The sequence below is a fragment of the Nicotiana tomentosiformis genome, chromosome 1, assembly GCF_000390325.3.
Source record: "Nicotiana tomentosiformis chromosome 1, ASM39032v3, whole genome shotgun sequence".
In the NCBI taxonomy this organism is placed as follows: domain Eukaryota; kingdom Viridiplantae; phylum Streptophyta; class Magnoliopsida; order Solanales; family Solanaceae; genus Nicotiana; species Nicotiana tomentosiformis.
In genome coordinates this window covers 54,665,071-54,692,278 of record NC_090812.1, presented here as the reverse complement: position 1 = coordinate 54,692,278, position 27,208 = coordinate 54,665,071, and the positions used below count along the sequence as shown (strand labels likewise).

Sequence of the window (27,208 nt, the reverse complement as noted above, 5' to 3'; positions counted from 1 at the left end):
AAACACAACTTAAAAAATTAGTTGATGAGACGGGGATTGTCCAAGAATATGAACTCAACAAAATGAAAGATGATAATTCCACGCATCAAAATATTTTACTTAATTACCTTAAAATTATAGAGCAATCTGATAGACCCACACTTGTTTAGTCGTTCTCAATTCTTCATGCGATTGTTTATTTGGAGGCAAAAGTGTATTTTTATTTCCCTTCTTTCCCACTTTGCACATTAGCACTCGAGATATGGGAGCTTAAGTAGGTAAAAATTGTTAGAAAAAAGGTCCATTTTGACACTCGGTAGTGGACTTTATTTGGAAGATAGTAGTATTAGACTATGAGTGACGCACATATAGTGCATTTCGCGACATTTTAAACTTCGATTGGTGCATTTAATTACTCTCTCTTTTATTTATTTATTTATATCTTGACTCTTCCACTTTTTTGCCCTCTTCGTTTTTGAGTTAAAATTTTCATATAGAGTCAAAGCCGTTATGTAAAATGAAACGAGGTTGAGTAGTAAATGATTTGGCATCCGGATCTAAGGATATAGTATAGACTAAAAAAAAGAAAATGAAAATGAAAAGTGGGATTTGGAGGAATTCATGTGAGAGAAAGAGCCAATTCCCCAAAAAACAATAAAAGCCACCCAAGATGATCAGACCGTGTCTTCTGGGGGAGCAGCCAAATACACACACACACACTCACTCTCTTCCTTTCTCTGAGTGTGCGTGTGTTTGTCCTTGCTGTCTTTATCACCTTTGCAAAGACGAACCTCCAGTTAATTTTTCTTCTTTTTCTTTGCATTAAACTACGAGTTTTTTTATTCTCTTTTCTAGCTCCCTCGTTATGGCACTTACTCTCTCTACGTGAATTCCGGGTCCAAATTTTCGTAACGCTTCTCAACTACTCCTCCCCCGCCACTGCTATTTCTCAATAAAGTCCGTAAGAGTATCAATACTTGACTTCTGAGGTGAAACCGTGAAACTGAACATTGACTTGTAGTAAGTAGTAAACAAAAACGAAAAGAAGTAAACAGAGCCACAAATATAACACAAATCTATTTTCTTTTTAGTTTTTGCCAAAAAAAATGACTCATTTTCATATTTGGAAATATTTATATTTATGCATTGGTTTATAATCAAACAAAATATTTGTACCTCTTTTTTACATCAAAAGTTTAAATTTTTTTCTTTTTTCTTAAACTCCATTCCCAATCAAATATGTTCAGTAACTGAATTGAAACGGAAGGAGTATTAATTATTTATTATTAAACATTAACGAATATATCGTGCATTTATTAATTGTGTGTACATGTTGAATCCAAATAAATTTGTTCAATAGGCATGTGTTCTTTACAAGGGCAAAAGCGAAAAGCTTTTTACAACATGTTACTAATATATAGATGATGAAACCAAACCAAACCAAAGCTCACCCCAGCCACCCAAAATAAGGAGTTTTTTGTTAAAGAGAGACAAAGGAGAGAGAAAGAAGTAAAGGAGAAGGGTCCCATGTTCCCACCGCCCATACGCACGCTGTCTCTCTTACCAAAACCGAACTCATCATCCCCATCTCAACACTCCTCTAACTAGCCCCCCTTCACCCTCTATCGACCTAACCCTAACCCAAATACTACTATAACCCAAACCCCCTTCACAAAAACTTTTAATAAAAGTATCTAATTTCTCCAACTCACCCTTCTCTCTCTCTTCTTTCTTCTCTCTTCATTTTCCCCCAAACCCTCACCAAAAGAAAAGGAAGATCAGAAACTGAACAACAAACAAACCAAGGATAATTCTACACTTTGCTACATGAGCTAATTATAGTGTTCAGATATGGTTGATTCACCTCTTTCACCTGAAAATTTGTTGGCTGACTTCACTTCTCCTTTCCTACTTTTTTCTAGTGAAGGTTAGGAACACCCATTAATTTGATACTTCAGCTCTACCCTCTTAGCAAATTTTCTTTTTTACTTCTATTCAGTTGAGCTAGAATTTGCAAGTTCCAAGAAAATACTCAGTTCTAGTTCAAGAAGAAGAAGAATAAGCTCCCAGAAAAGATGGATCAACTAACAGCTCATGGCCGTCCTTTGCCACCTCCTTTTCACACAAGAGATCTTCAGTTACAGAATAATCCTCACCAGTTCCATCACATACAACAACAACAACTACAACCCAAAACTGAAGACGAACAACAAAGCGGACACCGAAACCAGAAACGGGATCGTGACGATAACTTTAGCATCTCAGCAGGTTTAAATCCTGAATCCGCCTCTATGGACAGCAAAGGAAATTCGGGAGAGGGTGGTGGAGAAGTCACAAGAAGACCAAGAGGAAGACCAGCTGGTTCCAAAAACAAACCAAAACCACCCATCATAATCACTCGCGATAGCGCTAATGCCCTTAGATCTCACGTTATGGAAATCGCCAGCGGCTGTGATATCCAAGAAAGTATCTCCACTTTCGCCACCAGGCGCCAACGAGGAGTTTGCATATTAAGTGGTAGTGGAACTGTCACAAACGTTACAATAAGGTAAGGTTAAAAAATTTATAATTCCCACAGCTTTACCTGCTAAGTGATATGTATTCTCACTCTAATTTTTAACTGTCAGGCAGCCAGCGTCTCCGGGCGCGGTGGTAACTTTACATGGAAGATTCGAAATTTTATCTCTTTCTGGCTCTTACTTGCCACCGCCAGCCCCGCCAGCAGCGTCGGGACTGACGATATACTTGGCCGGAGGACAAGGCCAAGTAGTTGGCGGTAGCGTAGTCGGGCCGTTAAATGCATCGGGTCCGGTTGTGATAATGGCAGCTTCGTTTGGAAATGCAGCATATGAAAGGCTTCCACTTGAAGACGAAGAATCGCCGGTGGGGCAGCAGGGAAGTGGGGCTTTACCAATAGTAAGTAACCAACAGCAGCATCAACAGCAAATTATGGGTGGTAATAGTGATCCAAATGCTAATTTACTACAAGGGTTGCCACCAAATCTTCTAAATTCATGTCAATTACCAGCTGAGGCTTATTGGGGAACAGCAGGTCGTCCTCCTTATTGATAAACAATTTGGGAAACTTCAAAAACTAGTTGTCTTTTTTTATCTTTTTTTTTTTTGGCATTAATCCTGGACATGGTTTCCGAATTCCAATATTATTACTAGTACAGTAGTACTACTACAACTTCTTCTCCATCACTTTTTGTTGATCACCTTTACTTCTTCTGAAGTGTTAGTCGTGTTTGTGGAGTTATTTAATCTATTTAATTAGCTAGTAGTGATCTTTACTTTTTGATTATTAGTGAGGTATGTAAAATTTCAAGAATTCTTTGTGGATTTTTTTCTTTCTCATTTTTATTTTTATTTTTATTTTTATTTTATGTGGATGGTAGAAATTAAAGATGTTAACCAAAGGTGCATGACATGAACTGTCTCTTCTCTCATCTCTCACTTTCTTTTCCTCATAGAAGATAATCAGTCTTTCACTCCCCACAGTCGCAAAAAGCCTCTTCATTTTACTTTCTTTTAGTTTTCTATAATTTAGTAACAGAATATAATTCAGGTTCAATATTAAAGGGTTCAATATTATCTTGTCATAGTTTGTTCTAATTATGGAGGAACTTTATGGAGGGCGGGAGCAGGCCGGCAGCATCATTATTAGCAGAAGCGGCGCCATTATAACATCAGTTGCTCGCAGTGGTGATGTTAATGAGAAAAAAGGAAAAGTGTAGGTAGGAAGCAGAAAGAAAGAAAGTAGTGGAAATTAGACAAAAGAATGAGAGAACATGCAGAAAAATGGGCACGAGTGATGAATTACGCAGAGAGGTATGGTCACATTTAGTATTCTTCGAGTTTTGCTTTTTGACTGAAGTAAGTGAGTACTATATTTATTTAGGGTTAATACTATGAAGTGAGCAGAGCAGGAGTAGCTTAGCCTTAGCTAGGCAGACATGAACATTGGGTAGTGGGGAGTTACACGTGCACTTCTCTGAACTTAGCTCCTTTTCGAGGCAACTAACACTTTCACTTCCATACTAAGGCTTTACCCACAACAACTAGCGCACAACTTCTCTTCTCCTTGCTTTAACTCCGGTAGATCTAAAATTTGAATTTTAAATTTTTATCACATTTTGTCTAAGTTAGTGGATTCAAAATATGTTATACTACTTGTACTTATTTGGCGAGTTTTTTAATTAACATATGTATAGAGGGTCTAATCCAAAGCTACACTATATTCGCCCATGAAATCAGCCATCGGCCTCTATTTCTTCTCTATTTCTTCGATTCAGAATTTAGAAGTAGATTGTAATATATATATATATATATATACTAGTTTATGTCAGATTTTTTTTGTGTGTATTTGCCGAACCTGAAAACCCGTTAATTTTGTATTTGCCGCCGCTCAATCCCCTCTTTCCCCTTAGTACTCTCCACATCGAAGCTAATACTATGTTTCCACTTCGGTCTCTTTTTTTTTTCCCCTCAAAATATCATAGAATTTTCTACGATGAAGATATTAACTTAAGACTGATTTTCGAGTCATCCGTATAGAAATCTTTCAAAAGTAGTTGCCCATCAGCTAGATGTTTGAGAAGGAATGATCAACCTACAGATGACTACAGGTAAGTTGACTGTTTCAAGAATTCAATAACGGGTTTAAACTTAAGTTTGGTTCACTGCATTCAGTTCTATTCTTCGTTTTGCATCGTCTGTTTCAATCATAAAGGATTCTATAATCAATCACATCCACCATGATTGCTTCATTTTTAGACGCAGAAAGTGCAACATTGTGATACAACGGTTATAAGTTATACACACGGATAGCAATTTTTAATTTTAACGTGCATGTTTTAGTAGCTGGTTGTTTGTTTTATTTTATACGTCATTGTTCCTTCGTACTTGCTATGGAAAGTTACGTGCAATTATCTTTTTTTAGTATAAGTCTAACAATCATGTCATTATAGATAAATCTCTATAGAAGTAATAATTGACAGCGTGATAAAAATGATGGCAATGCAAATAACTTCAATTTTTATTTAGATCATGTTAATTCGGATTAATATATCGCTTTTTATTCCGAACCGTGTTTGGTTTAATTCCTATTGTTTGGCTGGATTTTTCATAACTAACTTCTGTGGAATTTGTGGTATTCCACCTCTTGCTTGTTTTTGGTCACAAGACTAAATTCTTAATGGTTGTTGGTTTTATATTTGACAATTTTCGTAATAATAAATTGGGCCACTGCAAGATTAATTAACCATATTTTATATGTTTCAGATATATTAACCACCGTCATTTTCAAAATTATGGTGAAAAATAAAAAACCTTGATGGGGTAAAATTGGAGTTTAAGTAAACTATGATTTGATTTACTCCTAAAAATTCAACAGCCCTCCAAATTGCATCTGGAAAAATTAGCATGTTATCATGAGAGAATCATATATGCTCGATCGACTGTATATGCAACCACAAAACTTCTAAATCCTTCGCGAGGCTCCAGTTCCAGTCGTTGGGATCACCTTTGATTTTATTCATTTGGACAAATTTTGTTTATTTAGTACTTATATTTTTTTATATGCACATTTTTTTTTTAAATATACGTAGAGGCGCTGTGATCTGGGAATGGTCAAGAAAATACGCTTATAGAGCGCTACTATGAGTTTGCTTTGCTCTTATCCTTATACTGATCAAATTTTTTGAAAAAAAAAAGAAGAACAGTACGTAAATATGGGAAAGAAATCAAAATTTCTTTTTGAACTCTATCATTTATATAAGGACCCGTTGTTGTTCATAATCGCTTGATTTCTGGAATTCGTGAGACAATTAACAGAACGATAGGTCTTGCAAAATAGTGCAAGTTGAAAGATATATTATGCATTTGGTTGGTACGAATCGTCTTCTTTTCCTTTTCTGTTTCATGCAACGTCAACGAGAGAATCACAACCATGTCTTTCTTTTTATAGATGTTAGTCTCATACAACAAATTCCATTAGTCCATTTATGAATACCATAGAAATATACTCACCAAGTCCCAGCATTCAATCAAATAAATATAGCAATATAAAACAAGGACTGATGATTTTATACTTGAAGGCTACAATTTAGATTATAAAGATAGATATTCAAAATCTCCATCTTCTTTTTGCAAATTACATATATAAAAGAAACTAAAGGCTAAAAACTTATTGAAAAATTAGTAAGGGAAAATGATGTTGGAGTCAATCTGAGTTGTCATTGTCACTGAAGGTTTCCGGCTTTCTTCTACCTCTTCTCCTTCACCCAACCAAAAGAAAGAGAGGAAAATGTTGGAATGGCTTTCTTTACACATTTACAATGGGTTGTTGGAGGTACTACTCCCCAAACTCACACGGTCTCACAGTAATAGCACTTACACTTGATGACCTCATTTGTTAGAGAGGGTTCAACTTAGGTGTTGTAAAAGCACATGAGGATAGGACCTACAGTTTAATAGCACAGCATATCATGCACAACATCCAAAAACCGCAAAGGAATATATTCTTTTATCCTCAACTTATATCTAAACCTTCACTTGGCAGGTTTTAACTTAAGACACTAGAGATTTTTTCCGTTTCTACAAACAAGATCACAACGATCTTCGGCAATTAATAGAAGGTAGACAACGAGGGAAGGGGGTAATTGAAAAAACTTTAGTAGTTTCATTATATCAATCAGAAATCAAGTCTTCCGCAAATGAAGAATAAAACAATTTCATTAGTTATATTATAATTACATGCTTACAAAAATACAATATTGAAGCTGAAGCAACCGCTTTAGGGATGAATTCCTACCCCAGAACCCAAAGAAAAATGAAAGAATGTAAGCTTCTCACTGAAACTTAAGAGCACATAGAAATACTACACACTAGAAACTATTTAATGTGGATACTTTTCTTCTAAGAGGATTTTGCTTGATGCACTCCCTCGATGCAAAATTGTGAGCAATCACTTTTCAGGAACTTGTTCATGTACACTATGCATGTGCATTTCAAGAATTAGGTGTTGCCTCAAGACCCTGGAGTGAAACCAATAACTTAACTATAACTCTATCCGCAAGCGTCGCATTTCAGCTAGGAAAGTCGGACTTGAAGTCAGAGTTCGACGTGCAAGAGACCTTATGTCATCTCGAGAGCAATCACGTGAGATACGATATAGCTCCCAAAGGGCTCCCCCACTGATCATGTCTTTTGCATTGACCTCTGAGGATAGGAAGAGACAGGTGAAACTTAAAGTTAAGTATAGTGATGAGAAATGCAATGCATGTATCCCAAACTCTTTGGTAGGATAGGATTGCATACCATGTTGTGCCAAATGGCAGAGAGCCAGTTCAACATGGCGCCTGATCATTGAGGCTTCATTATTGGAATTTTGAACAATCCATGGAAGTGCACCATCTTCTAACAGTGAAGAACGCCCAGCGTTCTGGCCTGTTGTAGCAGATCAACCTTAAGAAACATGGTAATTTGATAAACAAGATTGACATGTGCAGCACTTACCTTGAGCTGAAGATCTGGATTCGCACTTTGCAAAATTTGCAATTCCCCGTGCAACTTGTGACAAAACGTCTGGATGTCTACATCTCACCATCCCTAATAGTGCCTTGATACCACCTTCAAACCTGAGTCTTGTCTGTAGTTTATCTGGAATACAAATATATACCACGATCAAGGGCTGGATTAATTGACGGAAGAAGAAGGATTACATGACCACAAAGTAAAACTTGGATGGAATCCTTCAAGGAAGTCACGGGACCATACTGAAGCTAAATTCACTGAATACAAGAATGAATTGCAGCTTGATAGAGTCACTTAAATCGGTAGGGCCTCATTGGTTTCATGAACACAGAGAAAATGGTAGTAAAAAAGATGGAGCTATTCCTACCATGATCTGAAAGGCTGAGGAGTGGGGACGGGGAGAGGGGTAAGCCTACAGAAAAGTGAATGAGCTTACCGTTACCACATAGATTAGCAATGGCTCCGGCAACCATGCGTAATGTTTGAGGATCCTCAGCGTCAGCAGCTGTCACCGCTAACAGAGCAATCCCACCTTGAGTCATTATAAGTTCCTGGTTTGCTTCTGAAAAGACAGAAACTAATCCTCAGAACATAGTAGTTTTACCAGACAAAGGGCCTCGATAAGGACATAAAGTACCCTCTGCAGGGGAAATAAAGAGGAAAAGAAAATGAGATCGATAGATTGAGAATCACCACTCATTGCAAGATTTGCAATTGCACCAGCTGCTATTCTGCGAATAGTTTCATCCTCTGAACTACCAAGAAGCATCAGTAATGAAGTAAGACCACCAGCTTCTACAATCTTTTCCTGATTCGCTTCTGCAGGTATATTGAAGGCAGGATTAAAAATGTATCAGACGACGAACTATGACAAACAGCAGTACACCACACATAGAGCCCTATACTTTTTATCCCTGATTCCATCTAAGAGGCGAAGGTTGTGAACAATAAGAGTCACTTTTAAGTGACCTACTGAAGCCACCAAGGACAAAATGTTTAACTTGAAGGATAACATATGGAAACACTCAACAACCAAGAAGTTGGAGTAATTTACTGAATTTGTACAAAGAAACAAAAAATGAGCGATACACTTCTTTTTTCCAATAAGTCAAGTAAAGTGGCAAGCGAGAAAATATGCCGTCGCAAGACTTTGCTTTCTGCACTTGGGAAGTTTGGGTGGAAAATAGATTACCTTCAGCTGCTAGATTAGCTACTACTTTCACTGCATGAATCCGCACGGTAGCATCGTCAGACTCCAGCAGCGACAAAATTTTATGTAATCCAACTGTAATGCCCATGAAGGAGAAATGAGAAAATTGTGTTCAGTTGCTTTGCACATTAAAAGGACATACTCTGAAGAATATATTGGAACCTTGCTCGTGAAGATTGGTGATTGAGGATCTCTCTCCATTAGCCGCATCTTTGCAATGCAGATTTTTAAGAGGAGACAAAGAATCTAGCCCAGGAAGTCCAGTGCCATTTCTGCTTCTACCCAGATAGCTTGTTGTCTAGAACAGGCAATTAAAGTGAAAGTGAAACTGATTGGAAGAATTGCGAGGAAAGGGAAAAAGAGAGACGCAAAAGGTGACATAAGCATATCCATCAAATCACAAATTCTCACAAACCACAGAACATTGTCAAGTGCGGCAAACAGAACAAGATATCAGCAGTAAGTAGAATATATAGCAAAGACCTAATCAAGCTTATAGGCAAGTTAAAGACTGTACTTGACCAGCTTCCATAGTTAGCTGTGAAAATTGACTACGTAAGACAATCACTTCTTCTTCCAGTCTCTTCTTCTGACGAATCTCTTCTTCCAGCACGCTTTGGAGGTTTAGAATATCAGAATTTCCACCTGCTGACTACAGTGCACATTGATCAGTCATATTCATCAGCTCAATCCTAAATTACATTCCAGAGAATTCGAGCAGTTCTGTTTAAAAAAAGATTATCAATGAAGAGCATACCCCTGGGTTTGTAAACTTGTCCAGTTGATCCTTGAGTTTGTTGATTTCCTCTTCTGCCGCCTTTCTTGTTAGCATTTCATGCTGAAGCAACATCTTAAGTTCAGAGATTTCCTCATTACCAGAGCCCATCTGGCCCTGCACAAGAAGCAATTTAATCATCGGAAACAAAATAAAGAATCAAGCAGCAGTATGTTGCTCTTTCCTCTGAACTAAAGCCCAATTTATGCCTTGAATCAATACATGCTCACACAGAGACTTATAGAGGGCTACTGACGCCAAGGTTCTATTATAATTTCAGACGGTCTTCATGATTTTGTTGATCCACAATAATCTTGAAGACTCATTAGCAGTGTTATCAAAGGTGCGCTTAAGCCCTGAAGCGAGGCTCAAAGCAAGTTGAGCGCTTCGCCTCGCTTAGCGGGTGCTTCAGTATTGGCATCAAGGCTCTAAGGCATACTTTTCCTTGCCAATGAGCATAATTCTGAAGAGGCGACACTAAACAATTGATATTTCACTTTATCGTAAATTTTCTTCAATTTCTTTGTCCATATATTTTGAATTCATGCTTATAGATATTAGTCTTGGACTACACATACATATTTATAGTTTTTCTCCATTTGCTCTTTTCTTCATTAAAGCCCACGCTTTATTTGCGCTTTGCGCTTAAAGCCCCAATAGACCTTAGAGCTTTTTTGCGCTTTTCGCCTTTGATAACATTGCTCATTAGAAACACGAAAAGGAGATTTCCAACAACAACTAAGCCTCAATCCAAGCTAGTTGGAGCTGGCTATATGAACCCTCACTATCCAATTCGCTCTCACTTAGACCAGTCTCACTCCATATTCAATAAATAAGGTTCTCTAGTCCTAGAAGTTCTCTACAGTTTCTACTGCTATATACCTCAAGATTTACCCAGTCGACTACCCAGGTGGGTGGGTGGAATGTGTTAAATAGAATGATTATTCTGATGTGTGCATCTCAATTTCCGCCACCAGCTTCTGCTGAATGATCTGGGTTATGAATTCTACCATTTGTTGCTTGACCTTTGCATGGGAACAGAGCAGTGATTATTACACTCCTATTCGGTGAAGGCGTGAAGCCTTCCCACAGTTTAAACGTATAGGACTTCTATAAAAGAATATCTTCCCGGTGGAGGTAACTCTAGATCCTCAGCTGTCACATGGGAAACAAAAAGCAGATAAGATGCTACTTGTTTCAACAATAGAACTAAATGCTACGTGTTCCTACTATAAAATTCCCTTTTTGAGAAACAGACCTTTTGTGAAGTCCACCTTAATAATTGAATTGTATCAACTATAAGAAATTTTTTATTTTTTTTTATACGGTAATTGTATCAACTATAGAATTAGATGCTACTTTTGAATTAAAGTATTTCCTTTTCCAGAAACCGACTCTTTGTGAAGTATAACCTTGATACTTCTACAACATTAATGATAGCCATCATCAACAACACAACAAAAATAAAATTAATAATGATGATGATAAATAACAGGAAAAAGCAGAGTAACAAAAACCAGATGACCTCTGTGATATATGTTCCATCAGTTCTTACATTGTTTGTGTGCTTTTGTTGATTAAGGCTCCACTTCTCCTCCAACTTCTTGATTGATTCCATATATTCCATCTGACATTTTATTTTCTCCTCCTGCAAGTAAAGCAGAATTGTATTCCAGAATAGTTGAATCATAATTCCAGTAGGTACAATCTCGAATCCTAGTCAGATTCCATCAACATACAACTCAAATCTTATTCAATATTAGTGTTATGACCGTACTAACTTTTTTGTGTACAAGTATTATGACAGTAATACCTCAATCAGCCAATGAAATCATCTTCATTTATTTGTCGTCTCTCATCTTATTACTTATTAGTTTAACTAATCGACTTTATGAAGTCAGCTCCGTATATGTGAGTTTTGCATAGCGTAGCCGGTCCCAAGTCCAAATAAAGGAGGAGGGTTATGGTAGCCAAGCTACCAACATAAAAATAATTAAATAATGATGATAAAGCTTAACCCAACTAGTTTGGGATTGAGGGGTAGTCGATTGATATAGACTTTCTAAAGTCAAAAGACAAACTAAATGAGATTCATTAAAGAGAGCAAAAATATTTTTATCCGAGCAAAACTAACTGCAAAAGCCCTGATCTATTTACATGCATCAAAAGAGAGTATAACTATTTCCTTCTTTTAACACAAGCAATTGGTAACAAAACTAGGCACATATAATCAAAAGTGTTACAGTAAAGTGGTGCACTCCACCAATATGTGGTTCTTGATTTAAACCAATTCCCAATCAAATTATTAATTACAGCAAAAAACTTGCAACATCATGAGAACAAAGAAAGACAAACTACCTTCAGGGCTTCAGCATAGTTCCTTTCAGCCTCTGAGACATGCTTCTGTGCTTCTAATCTAATTCGTTCAACCTCGGCCTCAAAAGCTTTCTGTAGTCTTTCATTTTCAGCAATAAGTTTGTCTACTTGCACCTCGAGCCTTTTTGACAAACTTTTGTAATCGAATTCTTCCTTAATCTTCAACATGTTTTCCACCTTCATAGCCTGCACGAAAGGATAAAACTATCTTGGCACACATAGGCAGCAGTACAACCTATCCACACAAATTATTCCGAATGGAGAACTCACTCTCTGTCCAAACAAAATGGTACTTGATGTTTCTGCTCTATGCCTAGGTGATGGCCCAATGGTGATAACTAATGAGGTTCTTGACGTTCCTGGAAAATCACAGGAAGTAAACCAACATGATTGAACTTCAAGTAAACCAACATGATTGAACTTCTTGAACAACTAAGATATTGACTCCTAGCTCTTTTTTTTTTTTTTTTTTTTGGGTGAATAAGTAAGAAAGAATATCGCCTCCTAGCTCTTGAAACAGTTAAAAGAGCATATCTTAGTAAAAATGTTGGCATCCTTGGGTAAGAAAAGGCCAAACCAGAATGTACACAATTCTAGAAACTGGTATAGCCCATTTGTAAAGGCAGTACACTCAGTTATATCTGTTGATATAAAGATACCTCTAAACATTTCCATGTATATGTACAGACACAAGAAACAGAAAATATAAGCCCACCTCCAAATGAATCTTTAAGCAACCGCGTAAGTTTCGAATCTCTGACAGGTACATGAGCACTATTTTCGGCCAACGCATTTATGCACTTCCCTAGGGCACTTAGTGAAAGATTGATGGACTTTGCTTCCTCCAACATGTGCCCTTCGCTTCCTACAGGACATAAGGAAAGGACATGTAGTCAGTTTACAAATCAAAAGACCAAATTACATGCAATAACCAGAAGACTTGCTACATCTACATACCTCCGGCAATAAGAACCTTTATTTTTATTTAGGTTAATAAATTATTCCTCCCTTTCCATTTTTCCCCTTCTAATATTTTTATGTTATGCAAAAGTGCATATTTCTTCTGTTCTACTACAACCATATTTCACTCCAATTTTTCTTCTCTTAAACCATATATCCTGCAGACTGGCCGCTGACACACCTTGCGATACCTATAATTAGAGCAAGACTTTATCTTGATGTTGCTCTAACAAACAATGAGTACAGGATCTTCTTGCAGTCATGGTTTTCTCTTAATCTTTTACAAAAAAGCAGATGAGCCAATGTGAATCTTTTCACCCACACAACAAAGAATATAAAGCTAAAGACTAAAAGAAATAAAGCATACATTAAAAGCACATAGATAGAAATATTCTTAAATTAGAGAAGAGGTTACTCGGAAAAATCTCAAACCAGTAACTAAGATTTACTACTCAATTTGGGAGGCCCACTGTTGAGTATACCTGACTTGTTTACACGCTCAGAACCAGCAAGATCTACAAGAACTAGTTTGCCTTTTCTCAACATCGGCGGCTTATAATTGGTTGTTAAGTGAGAGGAATGATCTGTTTCAGCAGAAAAATCAGCTTCTCTTCCAGGAACTGACCTCTTAATATGTACCTACAATAAAATAACAACACAAATTCCAAATGAAACATGTTTATACTGATATACTTTATACAGATTTGTAGTTAGAAACCTCTATCTTTAGAGAACCCTAATAATTATTGAATAGTGCAACAAAATGGGCCCGAATAGAGTGAAACAGACAGAGGACTTATACCACCAACAAAGGTACTGTTGATTGATTGATGTTGATAAATAATGCAATTAATTGGAGAGATGAAATATGTAATTCCTGATTTACCAAGAGAATAGCATGACTTCGGGAAGATTCAGTATTCAGCTTTGTGTTAGCAGCATATCTATGAGCTTCCCCAACCCGTAGCAGTTCAACAAAACTTTGCTGGTCCCGGACCTCCACTATTGTTGCCCCTGGTAAAGACACATCACCAGTTTTTTGGTCTTCAACTATGGGGATGTTGTCATTAGCAGGATTTAGGAGGTCCTGAATTGTTTCCATGTAAAGCTGCATGCAAACCAGGATATTCAGATAACACTTGACACATCTTTTCGTTGCAAATTGATTGTGGTCATGAGCAGTAGCCAGCCAGCAAGCAAAAGATGCACAAGAACAATGTAGTTGCCGATAGATTTAAGAAAAATATTCCAACCTGTAAGTACGAGACTGAAACTGAATCGGTCTCCAAGCAGATATTTGCAAATATGTCTTCCATTGAACGAACCATGATACCGCGAGCAGAGGCATCTTCATCACCTAATCGTCCAAGGGTATAAGTCTTCCCTGTGCCGGTCTGACCATATGCCATCACTGTTCCATTGTAACCGTCCAAGACACTCTAGTAAAATGGGCAAAAAGAGAAGAAAGAGTGTTCATAAACATTATCACAGAAAGATAGCATACGAATATGGTAAAATTTACATTCTCAAGGCGTCCTTACATACTTTGTCCAACCGTTTGTAAGTAATTAATCATGTTAATTATAACAAAGAATACATCAACACCTGACTATTTCTGACTTGTATGAACTTTCACATCTCTCATAATAAATTTATGTAACATGACATGTACTGTTACCACAATCAACATCGTCGTCATAAGATCATATATTTTGTTGCACTTAATGTGAAGAAATGGTCTACAACAGTGAAGAATAGCTGCACGAACAATAAGTTATTGTGTTAAGTCCACCTATACTTAATTTCAGGATCGAAACATAGTTTGTCAAAGATGGATACTGAAGGAGCCAAATGTTGTCTTCTAATCTGGGTCCCCACTAGCTATCACCTAGTTAATGGTATATGAATTATTCGCCCAGACCTCCATTATTCAAGAACTCTCTTTTTGTCAAAATTACAATTTATCATCCACAAATATCACCCCTTGAAAAAAGATTTATGTTGGGGATGGGCTAGTTATTTGGCATCAGTGGTTTCTTCCCTAGGCATAGTTAGCTTCAAATTGGTCAAGGTAACAAATATAATACAAAATAAAGCAACAAACCTCCCTTATCAAAAAAGAAAGCAACAAACCTCAACAACAGGTTTTGCAACAACTTCATAGACACGCTTTTGGGATGCAAACTCGGTGAACACCTCATCAAACTCGTATGTATCTGAATCCCAATTGTTTTTCCTAAGTTTCAACCTTTTGAGCTGGCAGGGAAAAAGAATAAATTTGCATCATACTCTAGCTACTCACTAAAAAAAGCTTCTCGGGAAAATGAAAAGGGGGACAACCTCCGGCTGTATCTCAACGCAATCAGCAAAATCTGCATCTGCTGCCAATTCCTCGGCATTTCGAGGACGTAATCTGATAGCAACTCGAACTCTTCCAGACACTATTTAGACAAATCAAAACAAACATGCATATTCACATTTATCGAAGCAAGAGAAAACAGAAGAATCTGAGTTGTGCAGCTTAAGCCAGCAGAAAGGATGACCGTAACATAAAATACTCTTAACAACAAGAGAAATCACTAAAAATCACCAAATCTGTCATATAGTTCTTGATGTGATATCATTCCAATAAATATTCCATATTTATACACTTGTTTATTATGCAAGTATGTCTGACTGTCTTCAACTTTCAACCAAAACAAACCTTATTTTCTTAGTCTTTTATTCTGGGAGATTAATTTATTAGAGAAACATTTCAAGCAGTACGCAACCATACACAATCAAGCATACAAAGACCAATGCTTTTTATCTGTGCTAGTTAAACGGATTGAATAAATAAGACTGAAGGGAATAATAAATTATGTTCCCTTTACACATTCCAAATAATAAGACCTACTTTCAATTTTTACCCTTCCGAAATTTACGAACCTGTTCCTTAAATTTAAAAAGGGCAATCCGGTGCACTAAGCTCCCGCTATGCGCGGGGAAGGGTCGGACCACAAGGGTATATCGTACGCGGCCTTACCCTGTATTTCTGCAAGACGTTGTTTTCACGGCTTGAACCCGTGACCTTTTGGTCACATGGCAACAACTTTACCAGTTACGCCAAGGCTCCCCTTCTATTCATCGGTTAACATCATTCTATTCATAAAATAAGACAAGTTTTACCACAGTTTTGATTATGCTTCATTAATTATGCCTATCAACTATAACTCGTATCTCTGAAAACAGTTACTAAAGAAAGTTATTGATGCTATAATAAAGGGGGAAAAAACTAGAAAATTTTAAGAAATGATTGGTGTTGCGGGAGTTCCCAACCCATTCCCCATTTCCCGGGTCAACAGTCACACATAGTTCAACACAGTTACTTTTGTTCAAATTCTTAGCATCAAAGCCGCCACTGGAGTTTCTAATTTAAACCCTAGTACGAGCTAATCTACCACACTGTACATTCCTATGCATATACATCCATAAATCTAAGAAAACATAGACAATGATTAGGTGCACGGGAAAGTTGAAAGACTTGAAGTAGCAGCCTAGCATATAAATCAAGCCCCGGTGTCAACTAACAAAATCAGTCCATAACATCACATCGTCCAATAGAAGGAAGCCAGTGAAAGCGAAAAGGCACAATTTCTAACACAACTCTGAAAATCCAATTAGAAAAATTAACTCGATCCTCAACCAGATTGAAACTACATTGATGGAAACTCGTTCATGAATCAGACAAAATTCACCTAGCATCAAAGCGATAATGTATGTCTTTTGATTGTATATGCATAGGAATGTAAAAGTGTGGTAGATTAGCGATAATGTATACAATCAAAAGACATACAATCAAAAGACATAAATTACTGGAGTTTTTTATTTAACCCCCAAATACGAGCTAATCTACCACACTTTTACATTCCTATGCATATACAATCAAAAGACATACATAATGTCATGGGCGGCTTTCCAACCATGCCCCATGACCCCTTGGACGCGCCCCGTGGCGTCCTGGCCAGCTTCCCAACGCCCCTCGCCACGGTACGCCCCGTGGTCTCGGCAGCTCCAAGTGACAAGCGCGCATGTGCCTCTGTCGCCCCACCGATAGCCATCGCCATCGCCCAGCCACAGGCAGATGCCAGCAGCGCCGCGCGCGCAGACCCTGATGCTAAAGACAAAGTTGCTGCCAACGGACTTGTTTCTGCTTTGTAGAAGACTAAGTCCTTTTCATTGTAAATATAGAGTAGTTTTGCTGCATTTTCTTTAAGTGTGATTTTCCAGCTTTCATAGGTCTAGTCATGTAACTTTGGTTTATTTTTTTAAGCATTATTAAGGGGGACCAAGCAATCAAAACTTTCAAGCAAGCAAACAATTCTCTGTACTGGTGTCTCTCCCCCCCGACACCGTCTTGTTTTCTGTAATAGCTTTCATTCAATGCAATCAAGCTTTCTTTCATTCTCAATTCTCTTTTCTGCTCTCTTTCAATTGCTCATGACATTGGTTTTCCCGTACGGCACTGACAATCTAGTCTAGCGTACGGAGGGGACCTCAGTTGGCGGACAACAACCGTACTGACATCGATTGCTTAGCCTTACGTCGCCCTTCCAAGGAACTTCAGGAAGGCGCCGCGTAACAGTTGGTATCAGAGCCTAGGCTCGACATCGGACGAGGGATTACATTGCAATTACCACCATTTCTGACCATGGTGAATTATGGGGATCGCATCGCGACCCTTGAGGGAACGGTTGACGCATTACGGCCCATCGTGGAAATGGTGCCCGATCTAAAGACCAGCCTAGTGCAAAGGTTGGACGACCTGGACCGCAGATTGATCCAGGCCGAAGTTGACATAGAAAATATCAGTCGCGACTCTGAAGGAGACCGGCAAACGGCAGCCACAGAGGCAGCCAAAATTTTTGGTAAATTTGAGGTCCTCCAACAGGAGCGCGCCGGGGATTTAGCCAACAGGGCACAAGAGGCAGACAGGGTGACTGCCATGCAACAAACTATAGACAACTTGACAGGCCAGCTCAACGTTGTCAATGCTGCGTTACAAGGCCTGCTTCGAGGAGGTGGAAACCAAATCGGGGGTATTGTGAACCTCGCCCCTGTGGCCCAAAAACTGAAAATTCCTGAGCCAAAGCCTTACAGTGGAGCTCGGAATGCCAAAGAAGTGGAAAACTTCATCTTCGACATCGAACAATACTTCGATGCCGTGGGGGGCCTACAAGAAGCCAAGAAAGTAGCAACTGCTGCCATGTATCTTCAGGGTGATGCCAAACTCTGGTAGCGGGTGAAATACGAAGCCATCAAGGCTGGTGAAGATGCCCTCGAGACATGGGCAGAACTGAAGGCAGCCATACGCCTGCAGTTCTTCCCCGAAAATGTTGAGTACAATGTTAGGAGAAAGCTACGGGAGCTCCGCCAGACCAAATCAGTGCGGGATTACGTGCGGGAATTCTCTGCGCTCATGCTGAACATCCGCGACATGGGGGACAAAGACAAACTATTCACCTTCCTGGAAGGGTTGAAACCTTATGCCCGCATGGAGTTGCAAAGACAAAGGTTAGACACGTTACCTAAGGCAATCCAAGCAGTAGAGTGCCTTGGGGATTATCAAGTGGAAGCCGGGAAGGACAGGCCTCAACAGCCTGTCCGAGGAGGATACAAAGGAGGCCAGCCGAACACTGGTGGCCCTAGCAGAAATGGAGGAGACCGGAGTGCAGCCAAATCTAAGGCTCCCTCCTCAAGCAGTACTAGTGCTGCATCTAACAACAATGATCGGGGGAGGAAACTCCCCTCATGATGTCGTCATTGCGGCGGACCACATTGGAACAATGAATGCCCGCATGCACAGATGAACGCCCATCAAGCTTTTGAGGATTGGACGGATGACGATGCCGATGATGCGGACCAGACCGAACCAGTTGGTGCATTCAATGCCATTGTTGGCTCTTTTTCTGAGCCCCTAGCGGGAACCAGTGCTGGTATCCGTAAGAAAAAGGACCCCTGTCCAATTGCCAAGAAAGGGAAAAAGAAGGCGAACGAAAGGACTCCTCCCCATCAAGAGAGAACCTTAATGTTCGTTGATATGAAGGTAAATGGCAAGCCCATTCGGGCGATGATAGACACGGGTGCTACCCACAACTACTTAGCCTCGACTCAGGTGGAGCGCCTTGGCCTAGTTGTAGGAAAGGGCAAAGGTCGTGTCAAGGCTATCAACTCACCACCTCAGCCAGTGGGTGGAATAGCCAAAGAAGTACCGGTGAAACTTGGCCCTTATGAAGGAAAGTTCAACCTGCGCGTGGTGATTATAGATGACTTCGAGTTGATAGTGGGGTTGGAATTCCTGAGACAGACCAATACCATGCCCGCACCGTATGCAGACTTGCTACTGATGATGGGAGAAAACGGAGCTAAGCCCTGCATTATTCCGTGCATTCCCATGAAGATGGCCGCCGAGAATATCTCGGCCTTGCAGTTGAAGAAGGGGTAAAAAGACATGAACCCACGTTCCTGGCTACCCTCTGCATGGAAGATATAGAACGCTCCTCGAGTCCCATTCCTGCACCCGTGAAGGAGTTGCTTCTGGAATTTGAAGACATCATGCCACAAGACATGCCAAAGCGTCTTCCGCCTAGGCGAACTGTGGACCATGAGATCGAGTTGGTGCCGGGTGCGAAGCTACCTGCCCGGGCGCCGTACAGAATGTCACAACCCGAACTCACCGAGCTTCGGAGACAATTGACGGAAATGCTAGACACAGGGATCATCGTGCCCTCCAAGTCCCCATACGGGTCCCCTGTGCTATTCCAAAAGAAACATGATGGTAGTTTACGACTCTGCATGGATTACCGGGCTCTAAACAAAATCACCGTGAAAATAAGTACCCTATTCCGCTAATGGCAGACTTGTTTGATAGACTGGGTGGTGCAACGGTATTCACCAAAATAGACCTGAGGACAGGTTATTGGCAAGTTCGGATTGCAGAGGGTGATGAGCACAAGACGACCTGTGTGACAAGATATGGGTCGTACGACTTCCTGGTTATGCCCTTTGGCTTGACTAACGCACCAGCCACATTTTGCACCTTGATGAACCAGGTCTTCCGAGAATACATTGATGAATTCGTCGTGGTTTATTTGGATGACATTGTGGTATATAGCCAGACACTAGAAGAACACCTGGAGCATTTGCGGAAGGTCCTAGCCCGATTGCGGGAGCACGAATTATATGCAAAGCTATCCAAGTGCTCCTTTGCTCAGAAACAAATTGACTTCCTCGGACATGTCATCGAGGAAGGGCGGATCAAGATGGACCAGCAAAAGATTCAGGCCATCACAGAATGGCCGCCTCCTAAGGATATCCACGCCTTGAGGTCGTTCCTTGGCCTATGCAACTTCTATCGGCGTTTTGTGAAAAGTTACTCCCTCATTGCAGTGCCGCTGACAGAACTCCTCAAGAAGATCACACTGTGGGTTTGGGGCCCCAAGCGGGTAGAGGCCTTCGATGCATTGAAAATGGCTATGTCTAGTAGCCCAGTCTTGGCCCTCCCTGACTTGGCCAAACCATTCGAAGTGCAAACGGATGCCTCCGACTATGCACTTGGTGGAGTATTGCTACAAGAAGGGCATCCCGTAGCATACGAGAGCCGGAAGCTGAAGGATGCAGAGCGGCGCTATGCCGCCCATGAGAAAGAATTATTGGCTGTCGTTCATTGCTTACGCCTTTGGAGGCATTATCTGCTAGGAACCCCATTCGTGGTCAAGATAGACAACACAACCGTTAGCCATTTCATGACCCAGCCAAAGCTGAATGGTCGACAGGCTAGGTGGCAGGAACTCCTAGCGGAATTTCACTTCAACCTGGAGTACCGAAGTGGGAAGACCAATCATGTTGCTGATGCACTCAATCGGAGAGCTGATCTAGCATCGGTGTGTGTACTCGCCGCCCTAAAGGGAAGCGAAGTAACCATCACCATAAAAGACCAGATACAAGATCTACTCATCAAGGATCCTGCTGCACAGTATTTGGTTGATTTGGTAGGACAGGGCAAGACTCGCCAGTTCTACACCGAAGATGGTTTCCTTAAGGTGAAAGGGAACCGACTTTATGTTCCTAAAGGAGGAGATCTGCGACGGACTCTTCTAGCGGAATGGCACGATACTCTGTGGGCCGGTCATCCCGGCGAGGAACGCACCATGGCATTGCTTCGCCGTGCATATTATTGGCCTCAAATGGTCGATGACGTCGCTCAGTATGTGAAGACTTGTCTAGTATGCCAGAAAGACAAGTCAGACCGCTTGATGCAGGCAGGGCTCTTGGAACCACTAGCTGTTCCAAAAAGACCTTGGGAAAGCGTTTCCCAGGACTTCATCACCAGATTGCCCAAGGTCGGAGATCTCACAACTATCTTGGTTGTGGTGGATCGGTTTTCCAAGTATGCTACCTTTATAGCAGCCCCACAAAATATATCAGAAGATACAGCTCGGCTATTCTTCTCTCATGTCGTCAAATATTGGGGCCTTCCTAAAGACATTGTTAGTGATCGCGACTCACGCTTCACTAGCAATTTTTGGACCCAACTCTTTAAGTGTCTCGGGTCAAAATTGAGTCATAGCTCAAGTTTTCATCCGCAATCTGATGGCCAGACGGAGCGATTCAATGGCATGCTAGAGGAATATCTCCGGCACTTTGTGATCGGATCACAGAAGAACTGGGTGAAACTTCTGGATGCTGCTCAACTGTGTTTCAATTCACAGAAGAGCTCAAGTACCAACAAAAGCGCTTTTGAAATTGTTACCGGACAGCAACCGCTACTCCCACACACAGTGAACGCACCAAATATGTCAAAATCTCCTCGGGCTGCTAGCTTCTCAAAAGAATGGAAACAAAATTTGGAGATAGTGCAGAGCTATCTCGTCAAAGCCCAAAAGCGGATGAAGAGGCATGCTGATCAGAATCGCCGCTTTGTTGAATACCAGGTGGGAGACAAAGTGATGGTCAAAATCCCAAAGCGGTACTTGTTTGCAGGGGTCCATGACCCTCGCCTATTGCAAAAATATATTGGACCCTTGTCCATTGAAAGGCGCATTGGGAAAGTTGCATACCGGGTGGATACCCCAGCTTGGTGGAAAATCCATCCTGTTTTCCATGTCAGTCTCCTGAAACCTTTTCGGGAAGATATGGAGGATCCTTCACGAAGCCAACTCACAATACCAAGTATTCGAGGCCCCAATTCAACCGGGAAAAGGCGTGCTGAAGCTATTCTTGATGATCGAGTGATTCACGCCTCAAGAAAAGATCACCAGGAGTTCTTGGTGAAATGGCAGGGATGTGATGCAGAGGAGAATACTTGGGAGAGGGGAACAAACCTCAAAGCCTACAAGAGCCTGATTGATGATTACCTTGCAAGGAAGGCGCCGAGGACGTCGCCAACTCAGGTGGGGGAGAATGTCATGGGCGGCTTTCCAGCCATGCCCCATGATCCCCTTGGACGCGCCCCGTGGCGTCCTGGCCAGCTTCGCAACGCCCGTCGCCACGGTCGGCCCCGTGGTCTCGGCAGCTCCAAGTGACAAGCGCGCATGTGCCTCTGTCGCCCCACCGATAGCTATCGCCAGCGCCCAGCCACAGGCAAAAGCCAACAGCGCCGCGCGCGCAGACAATGCCGCGCGCGCAGACCCTGATGCTAAAGACAAAGTTGCTGCCAACGGACTTGCTGCTGCTTTGTAGAAGACTAAGTCCTTTTCATTGTAAATATAGAGTAGTTTTGCTGCATTTTCTTTAAGTGTGATTTTCCAGCTTTCATAGGTCTAGTCATGTAACTTTGGTTTATTTTTTTTAAGCATTATTAAGGGGGACCAAGCAATCAAAACTTTCAAGCAAGCAAACAATTCTCTGTACTGGTGTCTCTCCCCCCCGACACCGTCTTGTTTTCTGTAATAGCTTTCATTCAATGCAATCAAGCTTTCTTTCATTCTCAATTCTCTTTTCTGCTCTCTTTCAATTGCTCATGACATTGGTTTTCCCGTACGGCACTGACAATCTAGTCTAGCGTACGGAGGGGACCTCAGTTGGCGGACAGCAACCGTACTGACATCGGTTGCTTAGCCTTACGTCGCCCTTCCAAGGAACTTCAGGAAGGCGCCGCGTAACAATAAATATGTGCGAACTTACACATTGATTCGGTGCACGTAAAAGTTTTAAGGCTTGAAGCACCAATATACCTAATTGGCGATATTTAAAAAACAAAAACAAAACAAAATGTCACTTCCAAAATTCACAACTATAAAAAAGAATACCAATGCAGCATTTAAATCAAGCTTCAATATCAGTTATCAACTAGCAAAATGTATACTCAACGTCACATCGTCCAATTAACACTAACCTAAACCACTAAAAAGCACAATCTCTAACACACACAAACAGACACACAGAGCAGAATCAATCAGTGAATTCGACGACTTGAAAAACCAATTGGCGAAATAAACTCGATCCACAACCAGAAAGCAACTAGTACATTGATTGAATCTTCTAGAAAATTCGGAACTCACATGCGTCAATAGTACTACTGCGGCGGCCGTTGGAAGAAGCCGATGTCGGAAGCTTCGATTTGAAGGAAGACGAAGTACGGAGATTCGGCGCCTTGTGAGTACCGTTTCTGTAACCACCACCTGACGACATCACTGTTCACTCTCTCTTGAAATGGAGGTGTTTGTTTGCACAGCGAGGAGGAACAACTTTTTTTTTTACTCTTTTTGGGTTCAAAATGAAGGGTAGTAATATAGAAAGAGAGAAAGATGGTGTGGGGTCCAGTTGCGGTGAATAGTTAAGGAGTGAAGGGACAGAGACTTGTCGGGAGCAGTAGGTGACTGAGTTGAGAAGAGAACTAAGAAGTATGGCGCTTAGATTTTTAGATGGAAGTACGAAAATGCCATTGATCTACTAAAATGATCCTTTAGACACGAGATTTAAGATATTAATCTATTTTATAAGCTTTTAGAGTGAATGTTAAAATCTAATTGGATAAGACCCCGTTTGGACAAAAGAATTATTTCCTTTTTTCAAAAAAAAAATTCAAAATAATTAAAAATGCATTTTCGAATTTGAAAAATTGACGACTGCCAGTTTTTCAATTGAAAAATGAAAAAATTAGTATTTTTAACTTTTATAAATTTACCCTATATTTTTAAAATTTATAAAAGGACTACAATCAGTTATTAAACCTAGGTAACACCTACAACTATCCACCATCTAATTGAGTGGCCTTGGACTATAATTTTGATATTCACTGTTGAGATCTACAATTTATACATTTACCTAAAGGAGTCACTACAACTTCTATTAGAGATTGTTCGTACAGTTAAACAATCAGCATGTTTGATTGTTTGTTTCAAGTAGGATAATCAAGTCGGGGTGATTTTGATATTTTTTATAAATTATGTGGTATAAATCATGTTTCATGATTTTGAAATAAGTACATCCAAATATGTTACAAAAATTATTACCAAACATAACTTCATCTTCAAATCAAATTTCGGTGAAATTGAAAGTTAATTGCAAGTATGAAGAGTAGTATTACTCATTCAGTTAAAATTGAAAGTGTTATTCAAAAAATAAGATCAAATCGTTCAAACTTTTTTCTTTTAACAAGAACATTGATTTTCCCAAAAAATACATGATACATATCAAAAATAACAAAAGAGTGATATAAATCATAATCTTTATAATACAAAATATATTAATACAAAAAGAATACTAACAAAGATAATTATTTAACTCTTCAGTAAAACATCAATATAATAGAATATAAAAGTACTCATATGATTTAGTGAGCTAGATTATTAATTTAGTGTAGTTTTAGATTGTTTATCTTTATATAATTTTTAATTATATACATTTTTATTCTGAAATTTAAAACAATCCATGTTGTCTGAAGTTATTCCAAACATAAAACATGTAGATAGCCATATTCTGAATTTTATCGATAAGAAAACATTTACTGTTTCCTTTAAAAGACCACCCTCGTGGCTCGTGGGTGCGACTTTGAATTGCGCCGACCGGTCGAGCATGCGGAAATTACCAGATTGGGCTTCTGCGGAATAACTGCCTTAAAAGTCGTGCCCAGTATATCTAGGCGTGAAAGTCAAGTGGGGTTCGATCGTGTACTTTGTGCGGGCCATCGTGTCGAGCCCACTACTTTATATTTTCAGAAAAGTGCTGTCTGATTAGATGGGTACGGACCTTATATAGGCCCAGATTAAGAAAAGCCCAGTATTTCCAGGCCTGTGAAAAGATAATGGGCTTGAGTCCAGCTGTTGCAAGAGAAATTACGTTGGATGAGTGTAAACCATCATTTACAAACTAATCATTTATATTTTGACCCTATTAAGATATATATTGAAAAATACTGCGTTAGAAAAAAACTTTTTCCTAGAACTTCTATCATCGTAGTAAAAAAATTAATAGTAGCACGAAAATATCTTCTTTGTGTCATTCGCCCCTTTTGCAACCCATTTTTACCAGTCCTACAGGGTGAGAAGAGTTCCCTTGTGATAATAAGAGGATATGGAAAGGGAATTATTGATTTGTTGATGTCCAAATCATAATTAAACTATCTCCTATCCTAGTAATAGAAAATCTGTTGTTAGGTAGCATAAATATTCTTCGCATTGTCAACCAATACAAAATAAATCCATCTAAAGTAGAGGACCGAGTCCACACTCCTACAAATTGGAGGTTGAAGGCAAGCGTAAGTTCACCTGGACTTGGTAGCTCGAATAGTTTCCTAATTCAATTTCTGTGCTACAACGTCATTTTATATTTTAATTTAAAAACATTGCAACGAGATTTGAATATCAGCCATTTTGCCCACTAGAATGCTATTGAAAATTTCAAAAATTGATCAAGGATTATTAGCTATAACCTATTTCAGTTATCTAATTTTTATATGAAATTAAATAATTGATCACTGATTGCATCTGCTGGTTGACACTAATTAAATTATTGCATAAACCTCTCTAACTGTTTGAACATTTTTCAAATATACGAGTTTGCCATGGGCTGGGTTGAATTTTTGTCTGAAAAATCCATTTTACAACATTTAAGTTTTGGGATCTTTACACAAATAGCGGACTGAATTTAATGTTTATTTTTTCTAGTCGTATATGTAGATTATATAATGATTACACATAGTTATATATTATACATAGATTATAGATATGTATTATACATCCACCAATTAATTTTAGGGAATCTTATTGTATAGGGTAAAATATGTTATGCTAAGTGGCCATTAAGAGAATGACACGTGGAGCCTAAGGCGGGGGATAGTTAAAACCGAAGGCAACTGTTCCGGTTGTCACCGAAAAGAATAACACTCGTAAATATGCAATGAATACCCTCCACCCGGTAGCATTTACTGGAGAATATTCCACAACATTTAGTACACTGCCTGTTACAGAGAATTTGTCATTTATGCTCACTGTTATACCTTCTTCAATGGCCTTCATAATTGACATTAAAGAAGGGCATGATCCTAGAACCTTGTTCCCTAGGTACATCTATAAATAGTGAGCTCTATTATCATTGTAAAGGACACGACTTTTCTGGTAAACTTATGCTATAATCGATTCAAAGCTTTGTACAATTTTATCTTCTTACTTCTTGATTTCATTGCTGTTGTGCCCGGAAGCTCTGCTCCCGGAATTACTGTTTCTGCTATTTTGTCTTCGTTTCAAGGCTAAGTATTGCGTATTTCCTCAATTATATTATTAATTCAGGATCGAATTAATTCTCTAGAAACTACGTATAAATTCAACTGTACCATTTTACGGGTAAACAGTTTGGCGTCCATCATAGGGCCTAGACAGCCGTGTAATTAAGTTGATCCTTACCTCTTTTACTAACATGTTTTGGTTATTTGTCTTAGCAAAAAAATCATAAAAAATGGCAGATAATGGTGTTAACAACACACACAATCTTGAGACCTAAGGAGACCAGCCTCATTATAAGAATTCAGTCAGTGACACCCGCAATGAGGGAAATGATGCTACGTCGGTCCATGACAGGTGGTACCCGCGATATGTATGGGAGGCGACTCCCGATAACGCTGGAGAGGAGCAACTCGTTGAAGCGGTAAGGGTCCTGCAAGAGCAGCAAGCAACCATTCTAGGCCATCCCACATGGCAGGATAAGGTTATGATAGAGTTGAAGCAGGCATTGTCGGGGGCTTCCAATAATGCGAATGGACGAGGTCCAGTTCCTCCCGGTGCTCCCGCGAATCAAGCAACTCAGAGGGTCGACAACAACACCCCGAGGGGCTGCGGGAGCGGATCCGCCCCCAATAATGAGAACGATCCCTTCAAGAGCGAACTCTTACGGTT

The 27,208-nt window shown here is 39.8% G+C and overlaps 2 protein-coding genes across 2 annotated transcripts; one reads left to right on the top strand and one right to left on the bottom strand.

Annotated features, from left to right (window-relative positions):
- Positions 1-1,454: 1,454 nt before the first annotated feature.
- Positions 1,455-3,180, top strand: LOC104099574 (AT-hook motif nuclear-localized protein 22-like). Its single transcript, XM_009606612.4, has 2 exons — positions 1,455-2,527; positions 2,607-3,180. The coding sequence occupies exons 1-2, from the start codon at positions 2,055-2,057 to the stop codon at positions 3,046-3,048; spliced, it is 915 nt and encodes a 304-aa protein (XP_009604907.1). The 5' UTR covers positions 1,455-2,054; the 3' UTR covers positions 3,049-3,180.
- Positions 3,181-6,641: 3,461 nt separating this feature from the next.
- LOC104099589 (kinesin-like protein KIN-UB) lies at positions 6,642-23,695 on the bottom strand. The gene is made up of 19 exons (XM_070183044.1): positions 23,378-23,695; positions 15,177-15,277; positions 14,970-15,092; positions 14,090-14,275; positions 13,723-13,944; positions 13,319-13,475; positions 12,592-12,741; positions 12,147-12,235; positions 11,859-12,062; positions 11,056-11,148; positions 9,483-9,617; positions 9,243-9,377; positions 8,888-9,023; positions 8,708-8,800; positions 8,209-8,334; positions 7,952-8,077; positions 7,498-7,641; positions 7,300-7,428; positions 6,642-7,200 (listed from the first exon to the last, which is right to left on the bottom strand). Exons 1-19 carry the CDS (start codon positions 23,505-23,507, stop codon positions 7,040-7,042), a joined length of 2,640 nt encoding a protein of 879 aa, XP_070039145.1. The 5' UTR covers positions 23,508-23,695; the 3' UTR covers positions 6,642-7,039.
- Between the last annotated feature and the right edge of the window lie 3,513 nt (positions 23,696-27,208).